The 26226-nt window shown below is 26.9% G+C and overlaps 1 protein-coding gene, 1 long non-coding RNA gene and 1 pseudogene across 2 annotated transcripts; 2 read left to right on the top strand and 1 right to left on the bottom strand.

Annotated features, from left to right (window-relative positions):
- The first annotated feature begins 5898 nt into the window (after window positions 1-5898).
- Window positions 5899-7037, top strand: LOC149059678 (uncharacterized). The gene is made up of 3 exons (XR_016189763.1): window positions 5899-6539; window positions 6686-6824; window positions 6889-7037. It is a non-coding gene; the product is annotated as an uncharacterized LOC149059678 (long non-coding RNA).
- Window positions 7038-12329: 5292 nt separating this feature from the next.
- LOC149059677 (uncharacterized) lies at window positions 12330-13349 on the bottom strand. The gene is made up of 3 exons (XM_089217342.1): window positions 13168-13349; window positions 12883-13096; window positions 12330-12782 (listed from the first exon to the last, which is right to left on the bottom strand). The coding sequence occupies exons 1-3, from the start codon at window positions 13226-13228 to the stop codon at window positions 12371-12373; spliced, it is 687 nt and encodes a 228-aa protein (XP_089073468.1). The 5' UTR covers window positions 13229-13349; the 3' UTR covers window positions 12330-12370.
- A 5340-nt stretch (window positions 13350-18689) lies between these two features.
- Window positions 18690-26204, top strand: LOC149059676 (uncharacterized; annotated as a pseudogene).
- Window positions 26205-26226: the final 22 nt, after the last annotated feature.

Here is a 26226-nt window from a genome sequence, read left to right as displayed (position 1 = left end):
AAAATATTGTCATAATATTTAATATCAATATTTTTATAATATTTGTACAATAAAATTTCTATAATATTTAAAATATAAATTTTGAAAATATTTCTCACATAATATTTCACAATATTTAAAATGAATATTTTTTAAATATTTCTTATATAATATTATAGACATTTTATTGTACAAATATTATAAAAATATTCTCATATTATTCAATAACATTTATAATTATAATTATATATTATACCTAAAAGCTAGGTAATAATACTGCAATTATTATTATTTTTTTTTTTTTGTGTAACATCTTATTTCCACAAAATTAGCAACAACATTTTGTAATAATGTTCTGTAAAGATATAATATAATATAATAATACTTTTAAAATGAAAATTCTCTATATTTTCAGTACTTAAGAATATAATATATTTTACACAGTTAAAAATCACAACAAATTATTTATTTATATACAATGCACTAATTTATATTATATACTTTAAAAATGAAAATACCCTATTTTCAGTATTTTAGAATAAAAAATATTTTACATAGTTAAAAATCACAAGTTATTTATTTATATATGATGCACTAGTTATAATTATTTTAATACTTTTAAAATGGAAATTCTTTGTTTTCAGTATTTTAGAATTATAATATATTTTACAGTTAAAAAGCCCAACAAATTATTTATTTATACAAGATGCACTAGTTAATAATATAATACTTTTAAAATGAACATTCTGTTTTCAGTATTTTAGAATATAATAATATATTGTTCATCGTTGAAAATCATAAAAAATTATTTATTAATTTAAGAAACACTAGTTAAACATCACAAACAGAGATATTTATTATAGCTTCATTTTTTTGTGCTAATTTCTTCAATCTGGATGTAGCCTGACCCATCCAGTTTTTGATTGGTTTTTCTATTTCAATGTCAGTTGAATCTTTAAATTTTTTCATCTTTCTAATCGACTCTATATAAAGGCCAACAACAACAACAAATACCAGCATAATTAGGTTCATTTTATTTAATTTTAATTACTATAGTGATATATAGTAAATATATACATAACAATATAAATAATAATATATAAATTACATATATTATTATAAATGTTAAGTATTTACCAAAAATGACGGTACAAGTCTGAAGAGTAGAGAATGTTTTTTTCCCTTTGAATCCTATATAAGAATAGCCTGATAATATTTCATCATTAAACAATTTTTGCATTATCTTTCTTATGGTTTCTGGAATATTAGAACTACACAGTCGAGATAGTTCTTTAACCTAAAAGAAAAATATTATTTTTGAATCATATATATTATTATTCTCATAAAATTTCATACAATTCATAACAAGTATTAATTGTTATAAATGTGATTTTTATAGCTGTAATATTATATTATTAGCATCAACTATTGGTTGATCAAATGTTGACTTAATATATTGTATGATTGTATAAAATATAAGAACAATATAAAGATGGTTTTTGTGATTATCATGGCCACTATTAATTCTTTTTTTTTTTTTTTTTTTTTTATAAATAAAAGATTAATTGTACAATTATAATATATATAATAATACAATAATTCTTAAATTTATACCTACCTTCTTTAAGCATAGCTTGTGATGAAGGTAGGGAGTTAATATTACTTACTAATAATAATATACAAATTGCTTATGATAACAGGATAAACAAGTTTAGTAATTATATACAAAATATACAAGTTAATTGAAATAAATGAAGTAAAGATTAGAACAAAATATAAAATATAATATAATATAATATAATATATAATGGTTAATATTAAGATATAGGTACATTTTATTCAATATTTAATATCAACCAATTTTTAATAATATTTTTTGCATATTTAGGATTTTCGATTATTTTCTTTTTTAAATCTAAATCTAGGGAGTTATAAAATTTCGGACCAAGATAATCCACAAACCTTTGACCAAATGAAGTTAACGTATAATTGATTTTAGTATCATATGCCCTAATTTCCCTAGTTTGTTTGAATTTATCTATATTAAACCAATTTTCCCTATTTTTTACTACCCACATAATTGCAATTTTTTTATACAGTGAATTAATAGGCAAAACTTTAAATTCTTTATAGTTTTGAGACGTAGATCCTTCTAAACAGTATTTATTTAGACATATTCTAATAATTTTATTTTGTTGCAGTTGTAGTGGTTTAATAGCTTTTTGAGTAAGACCTCCCCATACTCTAATGCCATATTGAAAGACCGCTTGATATAATGATAAATATATATTACGTACAATGTTAATAGGAAAAATATCTTTAAGTTTACAGAATTTATACACTGATATTATTAAACGATTAACTATGTTATCTATATGTACATTCCACCTTAGGTTTTCATCAAAGGTAATACCCAGGTATCGTGTAAATGGTACTTTTGAAATTGATTTGCAAATATTATTATTACATTGCTCCTTATCTCTACAATAATGGACAGTGATTTTATCGGAAGGCATATTTTCTTTGTTTATAGTAAAAGTCATAAAAACTGTTTTTTTTATATTTAATAATAGTTTCCTTGAGCTTAAATGATTGACAACTCTTGTCAATTCATTTTCCGACTTTAGATATACTGAATCCCAAGTGGGACCAGAAAAAAGCAAACATGTATCATCTGCATATGTAATTATTTTCCCATCAATTTTTAGATTGCATATAGTATTTATGTATAGTATAAAAAAGATCGGACCAAGTACACTGCCCTGAGGTACTCCACATATTATTTCCCTTTCCTCACTTAGAACACCATTTATCATAACTATTTGATTTCTTTTAAATAAATAACTTGTAAACCATTTTATACTACTTGTTTTCATACCAAAACTAGGTAGAATTCTAATTAATTCCGAATGATTTACCATGTCGAACGCTTTAGCAAGATCTAGAAAAATTGCCAAAGTTTTCTTTCCCTTATCTAGTGCATTATAAATAAAGCTAGTGGCACTATAAAGAGCCTCTTCGGTACCTATGCCAGGTCTGAAGCCAAACTGATTTTTTGACAATAAATTGTTTGCTTCTAAGTAGTTTATTAAGCGGTTTTTTATAATCTTTTCTAATATTTTTGAAAAATTACATAACATAGAGATTGGTCTATAATTATTAACTTTTTGTTTATCTCCGTTCTTATATAGTGGAATTACTATTGCAGTTTTAAATTTATCGGGGAATATGCAATTGCGTATACTTAAATTACATATGTATGTTAGTGGCCTCAAGATACTTTTAGCTATATATTTTAGAAGTTTGACCGATATTTTATCATAACCAGCTGAGGTGTCATCTTTAAGTTTGTCAATTATTTGAAAAACATCCAATTCATTAATTTGTTCTTTAAATGCAGTATCAAAAGAATAATTTCGTAGTTCAGTAATATCTTCAGTATTAATATGATTATTACAATTGTTAGTTTTATTATTTCCCACCTGTATAAAAAAATCATTAAAGAATTGTGTCACTTTAAGCGGTTCATCTAAAGTATTTATAGCCTTGTTATTGATAATTATAGTTTTTATTTCGTTTGAATTTTGGATTACAGTGTCGGTAACTTCCTTGATTAATTTCCAAGTTTTTTTGGGATTAGACGCTACCGCGGAAAATTTAGTTTGATAAAAGTTAGTTTTTGCTCGTCGTAAAATTATAGTAAAATTATTTTTATACTTGGTGTAATAAGACATCAACGATTTGTTATTCGGATGCATTTTCACTTTTAAAGACAATTTTTGTTTTTTTCGAGCAGAGCATAAGAGACCTGCTGTCATCCATTCTTTTAATCGTTTATATTTAGAACTTACTGTCTTTTTTGTAGTAGCCGTATCTATTGCAGAAGATACTATTTTATAAAATCTATCACAACTTACGTTAACATTTTGAGTATCGTATACGCCTGCCCAAAGTTCAGATTTTAAACTAGTATCAACTTTTTTAAAATCTATATAATTAATTGTATTGCATTTGGAAGTATTTATTGTTTCCAGTACGGGTATTGTTAAAATCATTGAAAAATGGTCACTAAAATTAGTTTGAATGACACCGGCATTAAAGTTATTTATTTCTTTATTATATTTGACAAAAATATGATCTATGCAAGAGTGATTAAAACCAGTCGGAGTTCTAGTATATATATTAATAAGAGATTTATAATTAAACATTGCCAACTTATCTAAGTATTCATTATCAGACTTATCTATACCAATTATGTTTATATTTATATCACCTAGAATCACTGTAAACCCACTATCATTTTTTTCTGTCGATAAAATATCGTTTAATATGGTCAAAAATTTGTGAATATCATTTGACGGAGACCTATATATACAATATAAAGTAATTGGAGTCTTATTGGTTTTAATAAATAATTTAACAATATTAACCTCGTCAAAGTTATATTCAAAAAATTCATACTTAAAGTAATTTTTTATTAAGATTATAATTCCATCATTTTGATTTATCTTATTTTTTTGTGAAAAACGTATTGTAACCGGGTACATTTATATTACAAAAATTTACATCATGCCAAGTCTCGGTTAACACAATAACATCTATATTATTTTTATGACTATCATTTTCTATGAACTTAAGTAGTTCATCTAAGTTCACATTCACACTCCTAATATTACAACATAAAATATTAATACATAACTTATTTTCTATATTATAAGTATATACAAATTCAGTGATAGAGTCAAAGTATTTTGTTTTATAATTTAAAAATTTATCTAACATATTAATAACATGCATTATAATTTAGAGAAATATTAACTGGGTAATTAATCGTAATATGAAATATAATATGTATATATATATATTCCTATATTAAACAATGTTATTTAGAGTATACTCGTCCTCTATAACAATAACTTTATTTTTTTCGTCTTTTCTTATGAATATTTTGCAGTCTCTAAACCAGACAAATTTATAGTTATTTTTCTTAGCATACATTCTTGTCTTATAAAATAAATTACTATTTATCCGAGTTAATACATTATTTAAATATATACCTTCATTATTCCATTCTGTATTGATATCCTTTGCTTTTAATTTCTTCTTTCTTGCTAGGTCCATCAGTGTTTTTTTATTATTGTTCGAGTATAAGACAGCTATAAATTTCCCAGGTTTATTTTGAACTTTTGAACGGGTACGATACGCATATTCCACAGATGTAGTTTCACCCAGGACCTTTGAAATTGTTTCTACTATTTTTCCACAGTCTTCATTTGTCTGTTCAGGAACTCCAATTATTTCAATATGATTTCCAATTAGATTCTGCTCTATGATATTTATTCTTTTATTAACTACAGATAATTCATTTTTCAATATAATATTCTGTTCTTTTAATACTTTATTTTCTTCTTTATTAATACGATTATAATATGAATATTTTAAACCAGAATTAACACATCACAATTCTTTTGTTAATAAAACATTTTATATACAGGGTGTTTCACGATGAACTGACAATTGCAATAACATTTGATCTATTTAACATTTTTGACTTTTTTTTTTTTTTAATTGTAAATTATCGTCTGCGCTACATTTCAAATACTTTTCAATTTTTTTTAAAACATTTAGTATGTAGAATTAAAAATTAAAAAATTTGTTATTTGATAGTTAAAAAAATCAAGATAGCTATTTTGTAGATCCGATTTTTAGAAAAATGTTGGTGCTCAAAAATTTTACTAAGGTTGAATCAATAATTTTTAAACAATTTTTAAAGTTTGTTTAAATTCAAATGATTTCTTATTTATCAGTGTTACAGCGATTATTGATTTTGAATTATTTTTTTCCAAGAAATAATGTAATTTGTTATCACGAATAATAAAAAATTATGATACTAAACAGTAATACAATATTAGGTACAAATGGTACATTACTACATTGTACAATTAACAGTATTAACACAATATAACGTACGTATGCGAACACGTGATTCATATTTCGAATATTTCGATTTTTGTCAAGAAAATTTTTGGTGTTAACGAAGTTATGTGTTTAGTAAAATGTGTGCGTAATAAGTAGTAACTAATAATATAATATCAATGTCAATTATAATTATACAACAACAATATTATGATCATTGAATATTATTCAAAAATGACTGACCTCCATATGTGCTGGACTTCAATATTACTGTAATAATTTTGACAGTTATTCATCCAGCAAATAAATTATATGTATTACCTACTCAAGTAAAGTAATCTTTAAAATGAAAACCTTACTGATAATTCGAGAGAACATGAAACCATTTTGAATGCATTGTATGCCAAGCAATTTAATGAGTGTTTATACATTAATGATTAAGAGTGACAAGGTTGCATAATTCACAAGTGGCCTAAACTTAAAGTTAATGTTTTTCAAAAATATCTCATTAAAATTTTAAAGAATACCAAATACCTAGACAATGAAGTATTATAATAAAATTAATTTAGTTAAATTAGTTATTATTAAACCAAGAGTGATAACAAATATTGTATACTAATGTCAACAAAAATTAGCTCCAGTATGTAAGTATAGATTACTTAATTATTCATACATTAATAATACTAAATAATCTAACAATATACATATTATATAGATATAATTTACAGGTATACTATTTTTTTTTTTTACATATTATTAATAAAAATTAAATTGTATTTTAATTTCATAGGTAGGTAGTTTCATAAACTATTGATTTGGTCCATTCCAGTAATAATAGTTATGGTCAGTGAATAATATGTTTTCATCAACTATCTTGTACCTGTGAATTGGATTATCAGAGATAATAGTAAAATACCATGTTGTTAACTGTAAGTTGAACCATCCAACTTGTAACCTAGTACTTATTTTTAATATTATTAAGTTTTAATACAGTTTCAGAACTTTGGTCATAATACAGAATATGATTGATACTAATTGATACATTTTCATTGAATTAACCAATGTGTTCCAATTATCACATGTATGAATATTTAATATTTAAATATTTACGTATTCTATTTTCACAATGTGCTTATTTTAGTGCAAATTAATTGATATTGCACTAAATACAAATAATACCTACAATCAACATTCTAAAATGTAAGTTAATTAAATAAATTTTAATATTTAATAATAATAGGTTTTATTTATTTTTCAGTATATCAATTTTAATATTTTAAATAACTATGATGTGATTATTCAAATTCAAATTCAAAAATCAATATGTCATCATCATTGAAAATATTTGTATGTACTGAAAATTTTGTAAAATTAATTTATAGTTATAGTTTTAGTTAATTTTATAGCTTTTTTTTTTTTAATTATATTATGTTAATGTACCTTGTGCTGTATTGATTAAGTTATTCTAATCAAAATAGTTGAAGGGATGAATGTTGGTATTAAACTTAATTTATAACAAATTAATATTTTATGAAAAAAAAAAAGAAGTATTGTAATAGTTTTATGCTAATGGCTAATTAAAAAAAAAAAAAAAGTATTTAGCTAGGTATTTTTAATATTTATCTAGATTGTAGGTTTCAATTTGCCCTATTATTAATAATACTTGTGAATAAAGTACCTACCTTTTATGTTACAAAATATTTCGCTTAATATTCAAAATTAAAATTAATAAATTATTTTAAAATGCATATTATATAATAATTTATTACTTATAAATATTTTAACATTCTATCTTCTATACTTAAAAAAAAAATACCTCATTCATCCCTGTTATTTGTGTATTCTATTTTAGTTTAAATAATATATTATGTACTTTATAGTCCTTATATTTTGTGAGTTATGGCTTTATTTATTTGATTTCTAAGTGAATTTTTAATTTACACTAATACTCTGCTTATGCAATCCGTTAAGTAAATTCTAATATTTGTTTAGTTTTTTGAATAAATATAGTCAAATACTTGCAAAAAATACAGAACTATATGTATGTATATATTACTTACTAAAATATATACATACTAAATTATATACTACCTACCTTAGATATCAGATATGTTTATTAATCAGTGCACCTAAATTAAATAAAATACTTTTTAGAATATTTATTTATTATAATAGAGTTTATTCTTAATTTTGTGGCCAGCATTTTGGAGTTTGGTAGGATATCGCTCCTCCTTTTTTCCGGTCATTCATAGGACACCGTGGATTGTTCTATAATATACATATATAATAATACATATTTTATCAAACAAATAGTTTATTAAAATCAGGTAATTTGTTGTATACCTTATCATGGCCTTGCCAATAAACAAATCTAGACTTTGCCTTTCTAACAAGGTACTGATCTTCCAACGATTGTTCCTTCATATTTAGGGATAGTAAGATCTCCATAAATGAAGAGTGTTTTGGACACCACCATTCTTTACACTCCTATCATCAACATTACCATATTTTTTTTAGGTTAAATATTATTTTACTGTGTTCAATTATTAATAACATGTTTGTTAAAATGCATTATTTGACTAAAGTATTAAGGTATTAAGTACCTCATTTACTGAGATCAAACTTGTATCACTGCACTCCGTCTTTTCTTCTAAATTCATTTTACCCAGTTTTGCGCACACTAATTTCTCCAAAAAATCTATTTTAGATTGTATGGGCATCAACTCGTGTTTTTCAACATACCTCCTTTCAGAAGTCACAAACTTCTAAAATTTTTAAAATTTTAATTTCATAAGAATTTAAAGTACATTTTTGTATGAAATAATAATTGAATTACCGATTCATTTGGATCATTAATATTTTTAACAGTAGTCAAACCTTTTTCCATCTCTAATTCTACTAATTTTTGTTCAAGTGTTGCCTATACAAAAATTATGAAAAGCATAGTTTATAACACTAGAGTTATTCAGAAATTAAAACCTACCAAATTATCCTTATGATCTTGATTTTCCAGTTGAAGTTTTTTCTGTAAAACATATTTAAAGCATCTTTATTGTTTTATTTATTAATGGCTTTAAATTTAGTATAATTTTTCAGTTTTTGTAAATTTTAAATACTTACAACTTTTCCATTTGACAAATCAAGTTTTACTTTTAATGTGTCCTAAAAATATTTTATTATAATTGGCATTTTTAATTTGTACAATACAAGATTAAATAAAGAATCTAGGTTACTTACAATTTCGTTGGTTAATAATTTGTTTTCATTTTCCAATGCCTCATTATCATCCATACTATCTTTCAGCTCAGTCTTTTTGTTATTTAGTTCGTAAAGAACTGATTTATATTGCTGTATATAATATTTACCAATAATTAGTTTTATATTATAATGAGAAATTAAAATAATTGTACCATAGTATTATTAGTATTAGTTTTTTTGTATAGGTAATGTATACATAATATGTTGTATTGGATTATAAATATAAATTTAAATTTTTAAATAATTTAAAAATGAAATTATTTTATACAAATAATAATGTATGATCAAAAAATAAAATTATGATTATTGAATATACCTGTCTTAAAACATCCATTTCTGTAATTGATTCTTGGAATGCAAATTTGAAAAATTCCAATTCCGTCATCTTTTCGCTTTGGTTATTTTTTTTTGTACTCTGTGTACAATGTACCAACATCTTCAAGTACATCAATTTTTGAAAAATCCATTTTTTAAATGTATGTATTTCAAAATTAAATATTGAAGAGGTAAAATTGTTCAACCAACGTGTTAATATAAACCCTGAAGATAGAACTGATGAGAGTAATGAATGTAATCTGAATTAAGCCTTCTCACATTAAAGGTAAAATGTTTGGTGTCGCAGATAAGATAAATACCTATTTGGTTTTTACTATGATGTGCTATTTTTAAAAGTATAATATACTAAGTGTACTATTCAGCTGTATGATAGGTCTATCTGACAATTAGCAGCTTTCTGTGGTAGTAAGCAATACAATTGTTATAAGCTTTGCAGTGTTTTTTTGATTATTTTTTTTTATTTGAATCATGCCTACTATTTATAACAACAACGAGTATGCTGATATGTTGGCAGTTTTTAATGAAGTAGGAAGGAGTTCATTAAAAGCATCTCGTTTATACTTACTACGATATCCTCAGAGAAGACAGCCATCAAGAGCTACTTATAAGAACGTAGATAAATGTTTACGCGAGAAAGGTAATATTAAGCATTTATTAATTTTTAAATGCTTGAGTATAAAATATATGTATAGGTATTTTATCACACAAATTTAATCATGCTTAGTAGGAAATTGTACTAAGAATCATAAAAAGCTTTCAATTAGATTTAATTTATTAACCAACCTAAATTTCATATTACATTTATTACCTAGGACCTAGGTACCAAAGTATCATATTTGTTGATACAAAAATAACAAAACAAAATCAAAAATTGTTTTAAAGTTAATATTCTCTAAAATAATTATATATAAATAATAACACATATTCATTAGTATTTTTTATAAATTTTAGTTTTATTTATTTTAAGATGGTGTAAAGAAAAGTTATAATGGCATAAAAACTTTGACTTAAGAAAATAAATAACAAAATATATCTAATAAAATATAACAAAATCTTTGCCTTAGAGTAGTATTAAAACATTAATTTAATTTACTCAGTAACACAGTATACAATATCTCGTAAAAATAATATAAAAATTAACATTAAATGTAGTTATAAAATAATTAAGAATTAACAATATTACTACTTATCATATAGGTACTTTTCCGACCGGTGTAAAAAAAGGAAAATCTTGTTCTGCGTTGGATGAAAATCACCAAGTTAGTGTTTTAGCTGCGTTTGAACTTCAACCACATGCATCTATTAGAATGATAGCTAGTCAAACGGATATTAGTTGTTCTTCGGTCTACCGTATCTTACATCAAAATTCTTACCATCCTTATAAAATCCATTATGTGCAGGGGTTAAAATCTACAGACCCAAATAGAAGATTAGATTTTATATCAAAAATGTCAGTGTTGCATGAAGATGATGAAAACATTTTTTCAAAAATTTTGTGGACTGATGAAAGTTGTTTCAACAATAATGGCATTGTAAACCGTCACAATTCACACTATTGGAGTAAAAATAATCCACATTGGACACGTGAAACAAATGCACAAATTAGATGGTCAATCAATGTTTGGTGTGGAATTTTTAATAATCAGTTAATCGGACCATATTTTTATGACGGTACATTAATTGGCCTTCGGTACCTGGATTTTCTGGTCAATATTTTGCCTAATTTGATGGCTGATGTACCAGATGAAGTTTGTGAAAATATGTGGTTTCAGCAGGATGGTGCTCCACCTCACAACGCCAATGTAGTTAAGGATCATTTGAACCAGCAGTATCCATCACAATGGCTAGGTACAAATGGTCCAATCAAATGGCCTCCACGATCTCCTGACCTGACTCCGTTGGACTTTTTCTTGTGGGGTTACTTAAAAGACAAGGTGTTCGAACAACAATCGACATCCTTGATAGACTTAAAAGAACGTATAACTACAGCATGCCGTACAGTAACAACGACTATGTTGAAATCTGTCACGGATTCAATCATACACAGATATGAAAAATGTTTAGAGAACGATGGAGGGCATTTTGAAAACTTATTGTAGTTAATAGTTATTGTTATTTTGTTATTGTTTAATAAATTAAATACTTAATACTACATAGTACATACGCGGTTGTACCTTATGAGTGTTTACTGTTGACAGTCTGTTCGTGTTGAACCACAAATATTTAATCACAATATTTTGTCTATTGATAACAATGTACATTATCTAAGTGTTGAATATTTTGGAACGTTTGATTACGGTAACATATCAATATTCTACTACGAGGTAGTGATATCATTGTCTAGATAGGAGATACCACGGACCACGATTAAAGATATACTGGTTGCCGAACGAAGAATGATAAGAAGACCGTAAAATGTTCTTATCAAAAGTACTGTGTACTTTGTCGCTATCTAGTGTATATTTTCGATTTTTTTTGTAGATACCTACTCAAGATATTATAAATAATATATTAAAATAAAATAATATAAAACCATTAAAACCAATGGTAAATACTAAATAGTAATTAATAATAATAACTAATAAGTAATAATTAGTAATACTCCGTTCAATAATTTAAGTTATAAATTATGATGAATAGAAGTCAACTCTCAACAGGCTACAAGGTATTGTCAGTTGAACAGAAAAAAAACTACAATGTACAAAATACAGTATTACAGTAAGCTTTCTGGGTTTACAGAGTACAAGCACAAACACTTAATTTAAATTTTAAATATTTCAGTCAAACAGAAAAAAAAAATAGAAAATACGATAAAAGTTAATTTATTTTTAAAGGTTTATAGGTTTTATTTTATAAATTATGAATAATAATATCTAGGTACTTATGTAACTACTAATTTAGCAATTTTTTTTTTTGTTTTATTCATTTTTTTTGTCTCTTGGTTTTTTATCCAACTATACTGCCTCATTCTCATTGTAATGTACATAACACATATATCAGTTAAAACTTCAGTTTTATGATCTACACATGGAAAACACAACTTTAAATTTTCGGTGCTGAAGAATTCTTCAAATGTGTCATCAAATGGATTCGCTGAGCCTGCATGTTTCAGAAAACATAGTTCCAAAGCTTGAATAATTTGGAACAATTTTGGATTTACGTGAGTTAAGAATCCTCTAGTTTTTAAATTGACTAAATCTGCTGCTGGATTGGATGATTTACCTTTAACTACTTGCAAAATGGATTTACAAACTTCACATTTAGTATGTTTCAATTGTCTCTTTGTTATATACCTATGACACATATAAAAACAATAGGTAGATACTGTAGATAATAATCTAAAATTATTATTCAAGTAACAGTAGTAACACTGTTACAGTTAATTTGATTTACCCAGCTAAGAAATAAACTATACATTCAAATACTGTTGAATCTAAATTACTATAGCTATGCTCTTTAAAAATGTCATCTAAAGTCCAATAACCCTCTTCAACAATATCATCAATTTTTTTTTCTAGATTCTTAACTTTTTCCTTTCTTTCATTTGTACCATTTGGATCATTTATTATACTTTTTAAATCACTTATGGTGATAACTGGGACATTTTCTATAAATAAAAATAAGTTACTAGGTATGTATATTAATGATTTTTCTTTTCAGATGTAAAACATTTGCTACCTTCCAATATACTACAATTCCCCATTTTAGGTGGTTTGATAATTGAATACATTGAAAGCATACGGTATAATTGCAAGAAAGTCGGAGTCGATGGATGGTCATTAGGCCCTGAAACTTGACGTATAATACCAAAGAATGTCTGGAATGAAAGTAATATAATTTCATAGTTAGGTTTATTAATATATTATCAGAATTGTACATAGATTTCTAAATATTTTAAATTATTTACTTCTAGACAATCTTGATTTAATTTACTAGTTAAAACATAAGCAAAACCACAATCATTAAGAAGATAATTGACTAAATCTATTGTTGACCTCAGAGTCACTCTTAAACCTTCTGCTGTTTGTTTTGTCAAAAATTCTTCTTCCTTTATTAAATTATTATTTAAATTATTTTCCCAGTTGTCCAACCATTCTAATGCATCATTCAACACCTTAAAAATTACATGTTTGTAAATATACAACATAAATAAATATAATTCAATAAACCTACAAAATTATAATATGAATTACAGAACTATAAAAGAATTTTTTGTTTAATAATTTAGAAAATTGTGTTAATCTTTAAATAAAAAACTAAAATAAGCATTTATATAACTGGAATTAAATAGAGATGAACAAAACATAAAACATGCAACACATAGGACACATATATATTTATAAACCTTGATATCCTGACTATTTTTTTTAATTCCTTCTGCACTAAATTTTCGATTAAGAGCATCAAAAATACTATTTAATAATAATGTAAATTTTACGGTTTCTTCACTTTCATCAAGTCCTGAATAGTTCTTGCTCTTAAAAAATACAATCCCATCAGCCATAGACTTACTGAAGATCTATAAAATAAATAAATGTTAGAAATAATACCAAATAGTGATATAGTAATAACTTACATGTGAAGCAAATTTAACCTTCATTTTTGTAAAATTATTCAGTTGAAAATGACTTTTGGTGAGTTTTGGACATACTTTTAAATATGATTTAGAATCATGTTCAAAAACAGTTTCATATATTTTCCATTTAATTGAAGCTTTTTTAGGATGAATCTAAAAATTATAATTTTTGTTTAAATTAATAATTTGTCTTAATTTTAATATTTTTAGTCTTTAACATACTTTAAGTTCTTTCTTTGTAAATAACCGATTTCTTATGGTTTTGAGTAAATGTGGTGCATCAGCAAACACATATACTCTTCTACTACTGTCAGCTGGGTTTTGAAAATAATTTTGAAGTTTGTCTACTTTTCCACTAATACCCAAACTAGCCCACATTGTTCGATTTGTCGATGCTCCATCACTTGTTAATCCAACCACTTCAACTCCTGCATTTTCTAACAGTAGTATTGCTTTCACAACAATTTTAGCCAAATCGATTCCTTTTTCAAATTAAAATAATATTTTACGACCAGATGCATCAATATTTATGTGATTAAAGTAAATAATCAATATATTATTATTTATTAGAAAACAATAACTTTTAATATATTCATTATTCATTATGTATAAATACATATCATATTAATATTTACCTTTTATAGGTCCTTTGGATGCAAATACTGCAATAGGCTGGTGTAAATTTTCTGCTAAGCTTTGTATCATCAACACCAAAGCATGATTGGCCAATTCAGCCTTATTATCAAAATCGTCCCCCAAGTCTTCCAATCCCAAATATGTCAAATTGTTTGTATTGACGCTTAAACTTTCTCTGAGAAAAATTTCATCCAATACCAAGGTCACTTTTTTTGCATATGATGTCTTGTTCACAAACTTTTTTTTCAGTATTTTGAAAAAATTTTCATCAAAGCCACATCCAATCTTAACGGCCATTAAGTGTCTTCTTAGTGTATCTACACAAGGAAGTGGTAAAAGATTCTGCTCTCGTAGAAATTTATACCCACTAGGAGATCTAAATAGTAAATATTATGAAAACAAAACTTAAATATAGGTATCAATGATAATATTATGTTTTACCTTATTTGAAACAACAAGCATAAAAGCATCCAATTTTCACTATATTTTCGATTTCTTGGATTTTTTACCTTAGCAGCTGAAATTATTTCAGTTATCAATTGATATTGACTGTGAGAAATACTTGAATTTTCCAATAGTTGTTCAAGTTGCTGTGTCTCTATATTTTTATGTTCATTTTGAACCCGATTCAAACGATTTTGCAACCGATCAATTAATCTCATTGCACAACTATGTTTTTGTCTAATAATATTTGCAGATTTTAATAGCTTTTGGTGGGCTCTTTTTTTATTTGGTGAATAATATGTCCTAATTTGTTTATTTTTATTTAATTTAGTAATTTTTTTACGAATTGAAAATAATAATCTTTTACACCAAATGCATAAATTACAGTCACTAAAAAATATAAAAAGTGAAAAATTAAAAACTGAGGAGTGATTGGCATTAAGCATTTTATTTTTAACCTGTCATCATCTTGTAGAACTATTAGACATTTTGAATGTCTCCATTGTCCATTGTATTCAACATACTGAGTTCCAAACGACTGTCTAATATCAGGATAATCGTAACTAGAAACTGCACCACGGCAACATTTAATTTTATCATATAAATTTAATTCTGTTTCTAAATGCTTAATATTTTGAAAATAAATTTCCGACTTGATTACCTTACCATTAACATGCATTATTGTAGTGTCTAAAGAAAAAATTCCAAATGATCCAAATTGTTTAATAAAAAACATACATTCAACCTACCTTTTGTAATTACTAGCTGTTTTTCAACATATCTCATACTATTAAGTACAAACGGGCATAGTTTATGAAAAAAAATAACAGAATTATTGCTTTTATCTTTTTCAATATTTACAAACCAATTAATTGGAATAGTAATTTTTTTAATATTTTGAAGTACCAACTGATAAAATTCCAATAAGCCTGGTTGATTTACTAAATCAATCTAAAAATAATAATAAGTTTATTATATAAAGAAATTTATGTTTGAAACATTTTACTGTAATGTAAAATAGAACTAACCTTTATTTTTTTAGGGGCAGGAGGCTCTTCTAAGAAAGAAATCAGATGCTGTTTATTATTTTCTGGAGTGCTCGAAGAAAATGAACTATATGAAATATTGTTCAATGAAAGTGAATTTGAGTTTTCAGAAATGGTAGATTTATCCATTGTCAAATCAGAAAATTCAATTGAAGTTGATGTTGATGTATCATTATATGAATAAGACTATAGTATAATTTATTTTTTAATAGTTTTTATTTTCAATGTATAATTTTTGAATGTAAACCTAACAAATAGATTAAAACAAACCTCTGTGTCTGTAGATTCTTCATTTGTATTAACATATGGTATTGGTATGGCATCTTTTTTAAGTTGTAATCTTTTCAAACATACCTTAATAGGTAATAATATATTTAATATAATCGAAATTTTTATTTGTAAATTAATAAATTTTAACATGTTTGAAAATTGAAATAAACATATATTATTATTAAGTGTAGTACTTACAGTGTACTTGTTTGATCCTTCGCCAGATTCCCAAGTGCTTTTAACGTCACACATTTTAAAATGGTTTGCACAAATGTGATTATTTTTCTTAAGTGATATTCCTAAAGAATTTTCCCACATTTTCTTTTTTACCTCATCTTTAGGTATTCCAAAAAGAGTTTTTGAAACCAAATGAGGGGTTTTTACACAACAGCACCTCGGCATTTTTAAATAAGGATAGTTTGTATAGTATAAATATTTAAATTAAATGAGGTAATAAATAAAAACAATTTATAAATGTAAATTCAGTTTATTTAAAAAAAAAAATAAATACAATGTTAGATATTCACATATCACATAGTTAATAATAATATTTTACTATAATATACAATCATGATATATGGTAAATCATGTATACATAAGACATAACATATACAATATACCTAAGCTATTAATATTATATTATTTATATTTATATTCATATTAATATTTATTTTTGTATAATTTAAAATGTTCAACACCGGATGCGCTAGTAGTCAGAGTACTTTGATAAGAACTTATAAATGTCAATAAATATCGAATTATTATTACTCGTTCGGCAACCAGTATATCTTTAATCGTGCCACGGACTAAGATATCTTAGTCCACGCGTGATACGTTGAATTTTTTTCATGGAAAACTTAAGATATTTGATACCTAAGTTGGATCCAGAAAATCGTCAAGTAATAATACAAAATTGTGCTAACTTCAAAAAATCGTAGAAAATAATCGGCTGAACATTTTGAATTTTTTTTTTTTTTTGAACATATTTTTAAAATCATATCTACAAAATGGCTATTTTGATTTTTTCAAATACCAAATAGAAAATTTTTTAATTTTTAAAATTTTCTTACAAAATGTTAAAAAAAATCAAAAAAATTTTTAAATGTAGCGCATACGACAATTTTGACAATTAAAAAAAAAAAAGTCAAAAATGTTAAATAAATCAAATGTTATTGCAATTGTCAATTCATCGTGAAACACCCTGTAAAATAACTATTTGAATTTTAAACATAATATAACAGTATTATTGCCTAAATATAATTTATTTTAGATTTAATCTATTTACGTTTCTTTTAATTTTGTTTTATCTTAAGTTATAATAGAAATACCTATATAAATCATTATCACTATATTTATAGTTAAAAAATAAAATAATAGGTAAGTATTTTTATTCTGCTCAATAAAAATCACTTAAAAATGAATTTGTCATACCACTTTACTTCTGAAGATATTGTCTTTTAGTTTTTCCTCCATTAAATCTAATGTAGCCTCGCCATGGGCGGATAGGCCTACCGGGAAACCGGGAATTTCCCGGTGGGCCCCCCTTCGTATTTCGGTAATGGGGCCCTTTAATAAAATGCAATTACCTACGATAGAAATAATTTGAAATATCAAATAAAATATTATAATCTTATATCAGTTATATCTCATATACATTACTATCTGTGGTCTTTTTCAAAACATTTCTTATCGGCCCGCAGCCGCCGCGCTCTCACAACTACAACGTCGGTTATGGTTGGCTGCGGGTAGTGGGTCACGGTTGAAACTGGTAACTGGTGAGGTGGGTAATCACTCACAAATCGGTTGTTGTAGATACTATTTTTAGAATAATCTAAACTAAACATTGGACTTTTTCAGTGCTATCGTGTATTTGTGTGCGGTAATATAATGTAATATTCACGATTAAAGATAGTATGGTTGCGTGACGACGTATGATAATGTATAAGCTCTCTATCGCTCAATAAATTCACAAGAACTAATTTATATGTTTTTGATTTCGATCATAGATAGCATGGTGGTAGACCACAATGTTATTGTGTATAAATATATTATTATATATTTCTTTAGCTATAGTAAAGTAATAAGGATCGGGATTCGGGAATTTGTTTTTTATATCAACTGTGATTTACTACAGCATTTTACACATTATTAACATAATATCTCGTTCTAATATACAAAATTGTGATATATTATTTATATTAATGACTACTACCAGTACTACCCCAAAAATGTCTTGTTGTATTCGCTCACCACATTCTGTGGCAAACACCACTTTTGGAGTACCAAAGAATGAGCTGGAAAAAAATAAATGGGAGGAGGCTTTAGGCATGAAATTAAAAAAAAGCCATCGTGTATGTGCTTCTCATTTTAATGAATGCGACATAATAAGCTGTTGGAATTCTGGTTTGAATAATTATTCGGTAAGTAGGTATTCAAAAGTTACTAAGAGTCTAAGAACATTAATAACAATGTAAAGTAAATCTGCAAATATACCTATTTATACCTGAAAAACAAATGAACAAATGTTTGTCAAAATAAAATGTTTACAGGTATGTTATAAAAGGAAGCAGTTAAAAAAAGGTGCAATATCATCATTATTAACTTGTACTGACCTATCATTGTTTTCAACTTCAAATAACAACATGCAGGAGGTAGGTATTTTTTAAATTGATATTTACTGTTATGTAATGTGTAATATCTATATTCTATATAAATATATAGTATAATATAATTTATTGAATTTATGTTATTTAATTCTTGACTTAAATCTTGTTTATGTATCTTACCATTCTTACCTATTTTTATTTTATTAAATTAAAGGACTTTGATGCAATTCTTGAGGAAAATTCATCAACTAGTACTCAAACAGCAGATGCTTCTGTTAATGATTTTTCTTTTACACTATGTGCTGAATCAACAATGATAGAACATCATTCAGCTCCAAAAAAAAGGAAGCCATAGGTACCCATAGGTTTTAAATTATTATATTCTGTAATCAGTTCTAAACACTAACCAAAGTATTTTTGTTTTAATAGATAGATACATTATTCATTCAGATATTGCAAAATATAAAGACTGTTCCTTTGATGAACAATTGGTTCAAAAATTTAGAATATAAAACAAAGGATCACATATTAGCTTTATCATTTCATACATTAAGTAAATTCAAGTTAAATGTACCAAGATATATTGAAAAACACCTTGTTTTAACTAAAGGTGTGTATATTTATTTTGTGTTATGCTAAAGTGTAAATGTTTCTTTTTCTTATTCAGTATAATAATTAATAACAAATTGTACAAATATAACTAAATAATAGTTATTCTTATACATATGAACTAATAATATAGGTTACAATATATATTTTATGTTTTACTTACACATTGTTTTTGTATTAAATATTTAATAAATAATAATATATTTAATTTTTCTATATTCTGATTTAATCTTGCACATTAATGGGAAAATTATCAGTTTATTGAGTATTGGAATTACATCAATTAATGAAATTCAAAATACTGAGGATTTCATTTCACTTATTAATAAAATTGAAAATATTAAATGTTGTAAAGGGGCTGTTTCTTCGTATGAATATCCTGACATTAAAAATTCATTTGGTCCAAATTTTGTAGAGACACATGGTCAATGGAGACATAAAAATTGTTTAACAGTACTACCAACAAATGACAGGTAAATTAGCTGCATTTCTATCAATTATAGTCAAATCAAAATAAATTAACTGTTTTGTTTTCTATGTTTCAGTAATATATGTGTATGGTGCAATCGTTTATTATACTCAATAAGACACAAGCGATATAAAATTGAAAATAATCATACAATCAGGATATACTTCTCCCCTAGAAAAAAACAAAATTTGGAAAGACTTAATAGAACTATAGATATTGTAAAGAAAAAACATAGAAGAAAAAGCAAAACAATAACTAGATTACAAGCTCACCTAGTAAGAGTACAAACCGAAATGAAAAATGTGAGTAAAGAAAAACTTGAAAATCAATTAAAAGATAATAATTTATCGGAAGCCCAAAGTGAATTGATCAAGGAAGTTTTTGTAATGAATTTTTATATATACTGAGAATTCAGTTTTTTATTCATTAGCAAAATAATTTTATTGATTTATAATAACATACATAGATTAAATAGTTATACATTGAGATAAGCATACAATACATAGATCATGATAATATTATACAAAACAGTTATACAGGATTATTATTTCGCGAGTTTATATAATGTTAAGATATCGGCTTTGATATTAATTATACTCACAAACATGTAGACTGTAGAGATATAAATTTTTAATTACTTACAATTATTCGGAATATAATGTTAATACGTTCAGGTGACGTTAACAGACGTAATCACGAGTGTAAAATGAGACGAATTCGCGTAATATTTTACGTAAACACGAAAAGTTATAGGTATATATATATATTACGGTGGCGATATTATATAGTATCATACGGGTGATACCGCAGCGGCAAAAAACACGTATATATAGTTATATTGCAACAGACACGATAACCGAGATGTCGCTACAGGACAACTCTATGACGTCGCTCAGTGATGGGTTGTCTTCTTCGCTGTCACTACCAAATGCTCTCTTTAATCTCTGTCTTAGTTGACTGTCTGCCTCTACAATCTCTTCGTCACTCTCCCAATGTTCTTCTCCAAATAATTCTATTACCTTACTTTTATAACTACTCATGGTTAGGATTTTAGTTTGTTGGGACAGGTCTCGTATAAATTTGCGATAAAAGTTAATGAAACCGATGAATGCTTGTACTTGTTTTTTATTTTTTGGTTCCTGGAAGTTTTTTATGGTCTGAATCTTATCTGGATCCATGCTTATCCCTTTGGCTGAAATGATATGTCCTAGAAATATTATTTTATCTCTTAAAGATTGTGATTTTTCCAAATTGATGGTCACGTTGAATTGTTCGAACCACTTGAAGATTTTTTTAAGATGAATCATATGTTCCTCAAAACTCGTGGAGGTGATGTGTATGTCATCTACGTAGACTGCCGTGAATTGCAATATTTCTGGACCTAATACTTTGTCTAAAATTTTCTGGAATTCGGCTACGGAATTTATTAATCCAAAAGGTAAGCCTTTGAATTGATAGTTTCGTCCCCTATATAAGAAAGCAGTTACTTCTCGACATTCCTTTTTTAAAGGACATTGCCAGTATCCGGCCGTTAAATCAATCGAGCTAAGATACTTGGCCCCTTGAAATTTTAGCAAGATGTCTTCGATATTCATTGGACATTCTTTGTCAGGTATTATTCTTTTATTAATTTGACGAGCGTCAATGCAAAGTCTTATGTCTCCGTTTTTTTTTCTACGCCCACGATTGGAGAAGACCAAGGTGATGAAGATTGTTCTATTATACCTAGATTTAACATCCGTTGTATTTCTTGGTCCATCTTCTTTAATTTGGATATAGGAACCGGATATGGTCGTTGGCATACTGGTTCTCCAGGGGAAACGCTGATCTGACATTCATATTGACGAATCTTTCCCAGATCGTTTGAAAATATATGTTCATACTTTTCTATAAGGTTTGTGAAGCGTTCCTTCTCTTCTTCTTCTAACGGTACGTGATTCAGTTGTTTTTCCATTACTTCGATACTTTTGATTTGTCCTTCTGTGGTCACCACTTTAGGCTCCTTATCAGCAAACTTTGTAATGTGCTTCTTTTGGTCTATATCCCATTGGATAGTCTTGTCATTAAAATTTATTTGTGCGTTATATTGGTTCAATACGTCCGCTCCAATGATGCCTTGTTCATTGAGGTTTTCGATCTGTATAAAGTTCACAAATATATTTGCAGTACCGATTCGACAAGCACAGAAAATTTGTTTTGAAGCTTTGCATATTTTCTTTCCCACTGCATTGCTAATCTGGACACTATTTACTGGTAGTACTGGTGTTTTTGGATTCCATTTTAATATTTTATCTACTATCTCCTTTGTTAATACACTCACGGTCGCACCTGTGTCGATTAATATTTGAACTGATTCTCCTTCTATATTGCATTGGATGTAGGGGCTCACCGACAGATTAGACATGGGTACGTTTTTTATTGCGTGTATTGTCGCTTCTCTTCATTCCTCTTCGGAGGTACTGTTTACAGTCTCTTCTATGTTGACTTGATTGATTTGTTGTTGTTCTCTCCAGTTACGTTCTTGGTTCCGGGGTTGTTCTCTTCCCGTTCGGTTGTTATAATCGTTATTTCTGGGTGGTTGTTGGTCTTGATAATTGTCCCTTCTAGGTGGCGGTCGATTGTTCCAACCATTATCTCTTTGTTGCGTCCGGGGCTGATTATAGTTATTCTCTCTGTATTGGTTCGGTCTATTGTCACTATAATTGGTCTCTCTTCGGTGTTCTTCTGCACCTAGTATCTTCATGGCATTCAGTATAGTACATTCCGGTAGCGAAATAAGTATTGCTCTCAGATATCCCGGGTAATGACTTGCGATGTTTCTTACTACTTCCTCTTCTGACAATTTTGGTACTTCCAAGTGTCTCAGCTTCGTTGCCCAATTTGAAAAATGTTCCCTATAATTGGTGTCCACTTGTATTTGTCTGGTACTTAAACATTGATTCCAGGTCTGCATTTGGATGTCCCGTGACCAATATTCGTCAATGAATGCATGTTTGAAATTATCATAACTATTTATTTGAAATCGAATAGTAGTAAACCAATTATATGCTGTTGCCTTAAGACAATCTCCGGCGACAATAACCATTTCTTCTTTCCGTATTTGTTTAATTGAGAAATATTCCTCTAATCTGAGCAGGAAATCCTTTGGGTGTTGGTCCCTCTTATTACCGTAGAATAGTGGTTTTGTAATTTCCGTTATTTGACTCCGAGGCATTTCACTGTGCTGGGTCGCAGTATTCTGTTGTCTTATATCTGACAGATTTCTGAAAATGTTGATATATTTTTCTTCCATTTCTGATATTTTCTTTTTATATATCTCTTCCCATGATTCTTTTAAATTCTTAATTTCCTTTTTGTGTTCTTCTTTTGTTTCGTTTAATTTTTTGTTTAGTTCATTTTTTAATTCTTCATTTTGTATCTTGAATTTTTCTTCTAGTCCATTTCTCCAATCTTCTTTATCTTGTTCAGCTTCATCTTCTAACTTTTTAACTTTTTTCTTTAGCAAATTTTCCAATGCATCTATTCTATCTGCCAAATCTTCATCATAATTCTTTTTCCTATTTGGAGCCATTATTTGAATATCGATGTAGTTTTATCTATTTATATATATATTTATATTATATATAATGACGTAGATTTAAAAGCGCGAGTTCTTATTTTCGTTGTCGTGGAACTCGAGTCCTACTCGTTGGGCGCCAATTTGTAATGAATTTTTATATATACTGAGAATTCAGTTTTTTATTCATTAGCAAAATAATTTTATTGATTTATAATAACATACATAGATTAAATAGTTATACATTGAGATAAGCATACAATACATAGATCATGATAATATTATACAAAACAGTTATACAGGATTATTATTTCGCGAGTTTATATAATGTTAAGATATCGGCTTTGATATTAATTATACTCACAAACATGTAGACTGTAGAGATATAAATTTTTAATTACTTACAATTATTCGGAATATAATGTTAAATACGTTCAGGTGACGTTAACAGACGTAATCACGAGTGTAAAATGAGACGAATTCGCGTAATATTTTACGTAAACACGAAAAGTTATAGGTATATATATATATTACGGTGGCGATATTATATAGTATCATACGGGTGATACCGCAGCGGCAAAAAACACGTATATATAGTTATATTGCAACAGACACGATAACGGCGGCGATTACGGCGCGGATAATAATAACGGCGCGGCGGAAAACACACTCTGGCACGTGGCTAGTCGGCCGACTGCTTCTAGCCGTCCAATAGCCGTCGGTTAAGAGGCCGATTGGAGACCGAGAGCTGCAGTAGCCAGGTACTAGACACGGTCAGAGCGTGTCGGGAAGGTGTCTTTTCCAGCGTATCGGTCGCTCCTATATAAGTAGCCGGGTATCCCGGGGGCATGTAGAAGTACACGGTTACAATATATCTCTATACGGGTTTCGCACTCTCTCTCGATCCGCGCGCTCTATTGGCATTTATGTTATGTTATTTTTGTGATCGATATTATATTATTACTGTATTATTCCGTTAGGCGTCGCGTCGTCAGTATATTCGTTACAATCGTGCAGCCAAAGTAAAAAACACAAAAAATAGAAGATATATTGAGAATTGGATGTTGCTATGTTTACTATTTCAAATACGGTAAAAAATGTTTTATTAATTTTTAAGATAAAAATATGTATTATAGGTATTGATTAAGTTGTCTTCTTTATGTTGTTAAAGATCTCCTAGTGGATACAAATATTTAAAAGAACAAAATATACTTCCCTTGCATTCCATATCGACAATTCGCAAACATTTATTAGCAGTAAAAATTGGATGCGGTTTTGATAAAGATTTCTTTAAGCTTCTTAAAAAAAAATTCAGCAAAAAAACAGAGAATCAAAAAAAAGTTATCCTTGTATTTGATGAAATCTTTGTTAGAGAAAGTTTAAATGTAAATACTAGAAATTTAACTTATAATGGTCTCGAAGATTATGGAGATGAGTTCAAGCCGAAGACATTAGAAAAAGCAAATTATGCTCTAGTTTTAATGATTCAAGGTTTGGCTGACCGTGTGCATCAACCAATTGCTATGTTTGCATCAAAAGGACCTGTGAAAGGTTATTAAAAATTAGCTTGTATTTCAGTTTGCAACTTGTTTGATAAAAATATTTTTTTTAGGAATGGAGTTAGCAAAAATTATTCTTTAAGCTATTCTACTTCTTGAAAATGTAGAAATTCAAGTTATGGGAATAACAAGTGATGGGGCAGCTACAAATCGTTCATTATGGAATGCTTTGGGTGTATGTGGAAAAGCAGATAAATTTAAAAACTTTTTTGAAAATCCTTATATGACCCTAATCGAAAAGTATTTGTATTTTCTGATGCCCCTCACTTACTAAAAACTGTAAGAAACCGATTATTTACAAAGAAAAAATTAAGAGTAAGTGTTTCTTACTAAATAACATTTTGTTTTTTTTTTCACAAATGGTATTGTAAATACATAATACTAATTAAATAATTACATACCTTATCCTTCATATTTATTTATGTTATTACTTATGATTATTTGTGTGTATGTCATGTAGGTTCATCCAAATAAACAATACATACAATGGGGTTTTTATGAAAAGGTATTTTCTTATGATACAAAAACCATGTTTAAAGTTTGTCCTAAATTGACCAAAAGTCATTTTGATTTGAACAACTTGACAAAAATGAAAGTCAAATTTGCTTCACAAGTAAATATTATATTTTTTTTTACTATAATTTTATATTCTATTATTAAATTTAATTCATCATACTTTTCATATGATATTATTTATAAGCATAAAACATTTTTGCTATTTGTAGTTGTTTAGTTTATCAATGGCAACCGGTATAGAATTTTATAAAATGAAAAAGTTTGATGGTTTTGAAAACTGCGAAGAAACTGTAGACTTTACACGTTTAATGAATAATTTATTTGATGCTTTAAACAGAAAGTTTCCGGCTGAAGGCATAAAACCAAATGGAAAAGATTTAGAGGTTTTTGATTCCTATATGTGTTGCATGATGCTTTTGTGTCAGTAATATCAGGAAAGTATTAGTATCT

This window comes from Diuraphis noxia, unplaced genomic scaffold, assembly GCF_037042655.1.
Source record: "Diuraphis noxia isolate RWA-SAM2 unplaced genomic scaffold, SU_Dnox_SAM2 contig0001, whole genome shotgun sequence".
In the NCBI taxonomy this organism is placed as follows: domain Eukaryota; kingdom Metazoa; phylum Arthropoda; class Insecta; order Hemiptera; family Aphididae; genus Diuraphis; species Diuraphis noxia.
This window is presented reverse-complemented; position numbering and strand designations above follow the sequence as displayed.

Bases quoted from the DNA above. Each gene is read 5' to 3' on its own strand.
- LOC149059677 (XM_089217342.1), bottom strand. From the start codon at position 13,228: ATGCTTTCAATGTATTCAATTATCAAACCACCTAAAATGGGGAATTGT. The intron at 13,097-13,167 runs GTAGCAAATGTT...TTTTATTTATAG, and splicing joins GAATTGTAGTATATTGGAAG to AAAATGTCCCAGTTATCACC. The intron at 12,783-12,882 runs GTAAATCAAATT...TATGTGTCATAG, and splicing joins ATAGTTTATTTCTTAGCTGG to GTATATAACAAAGAGACAAT.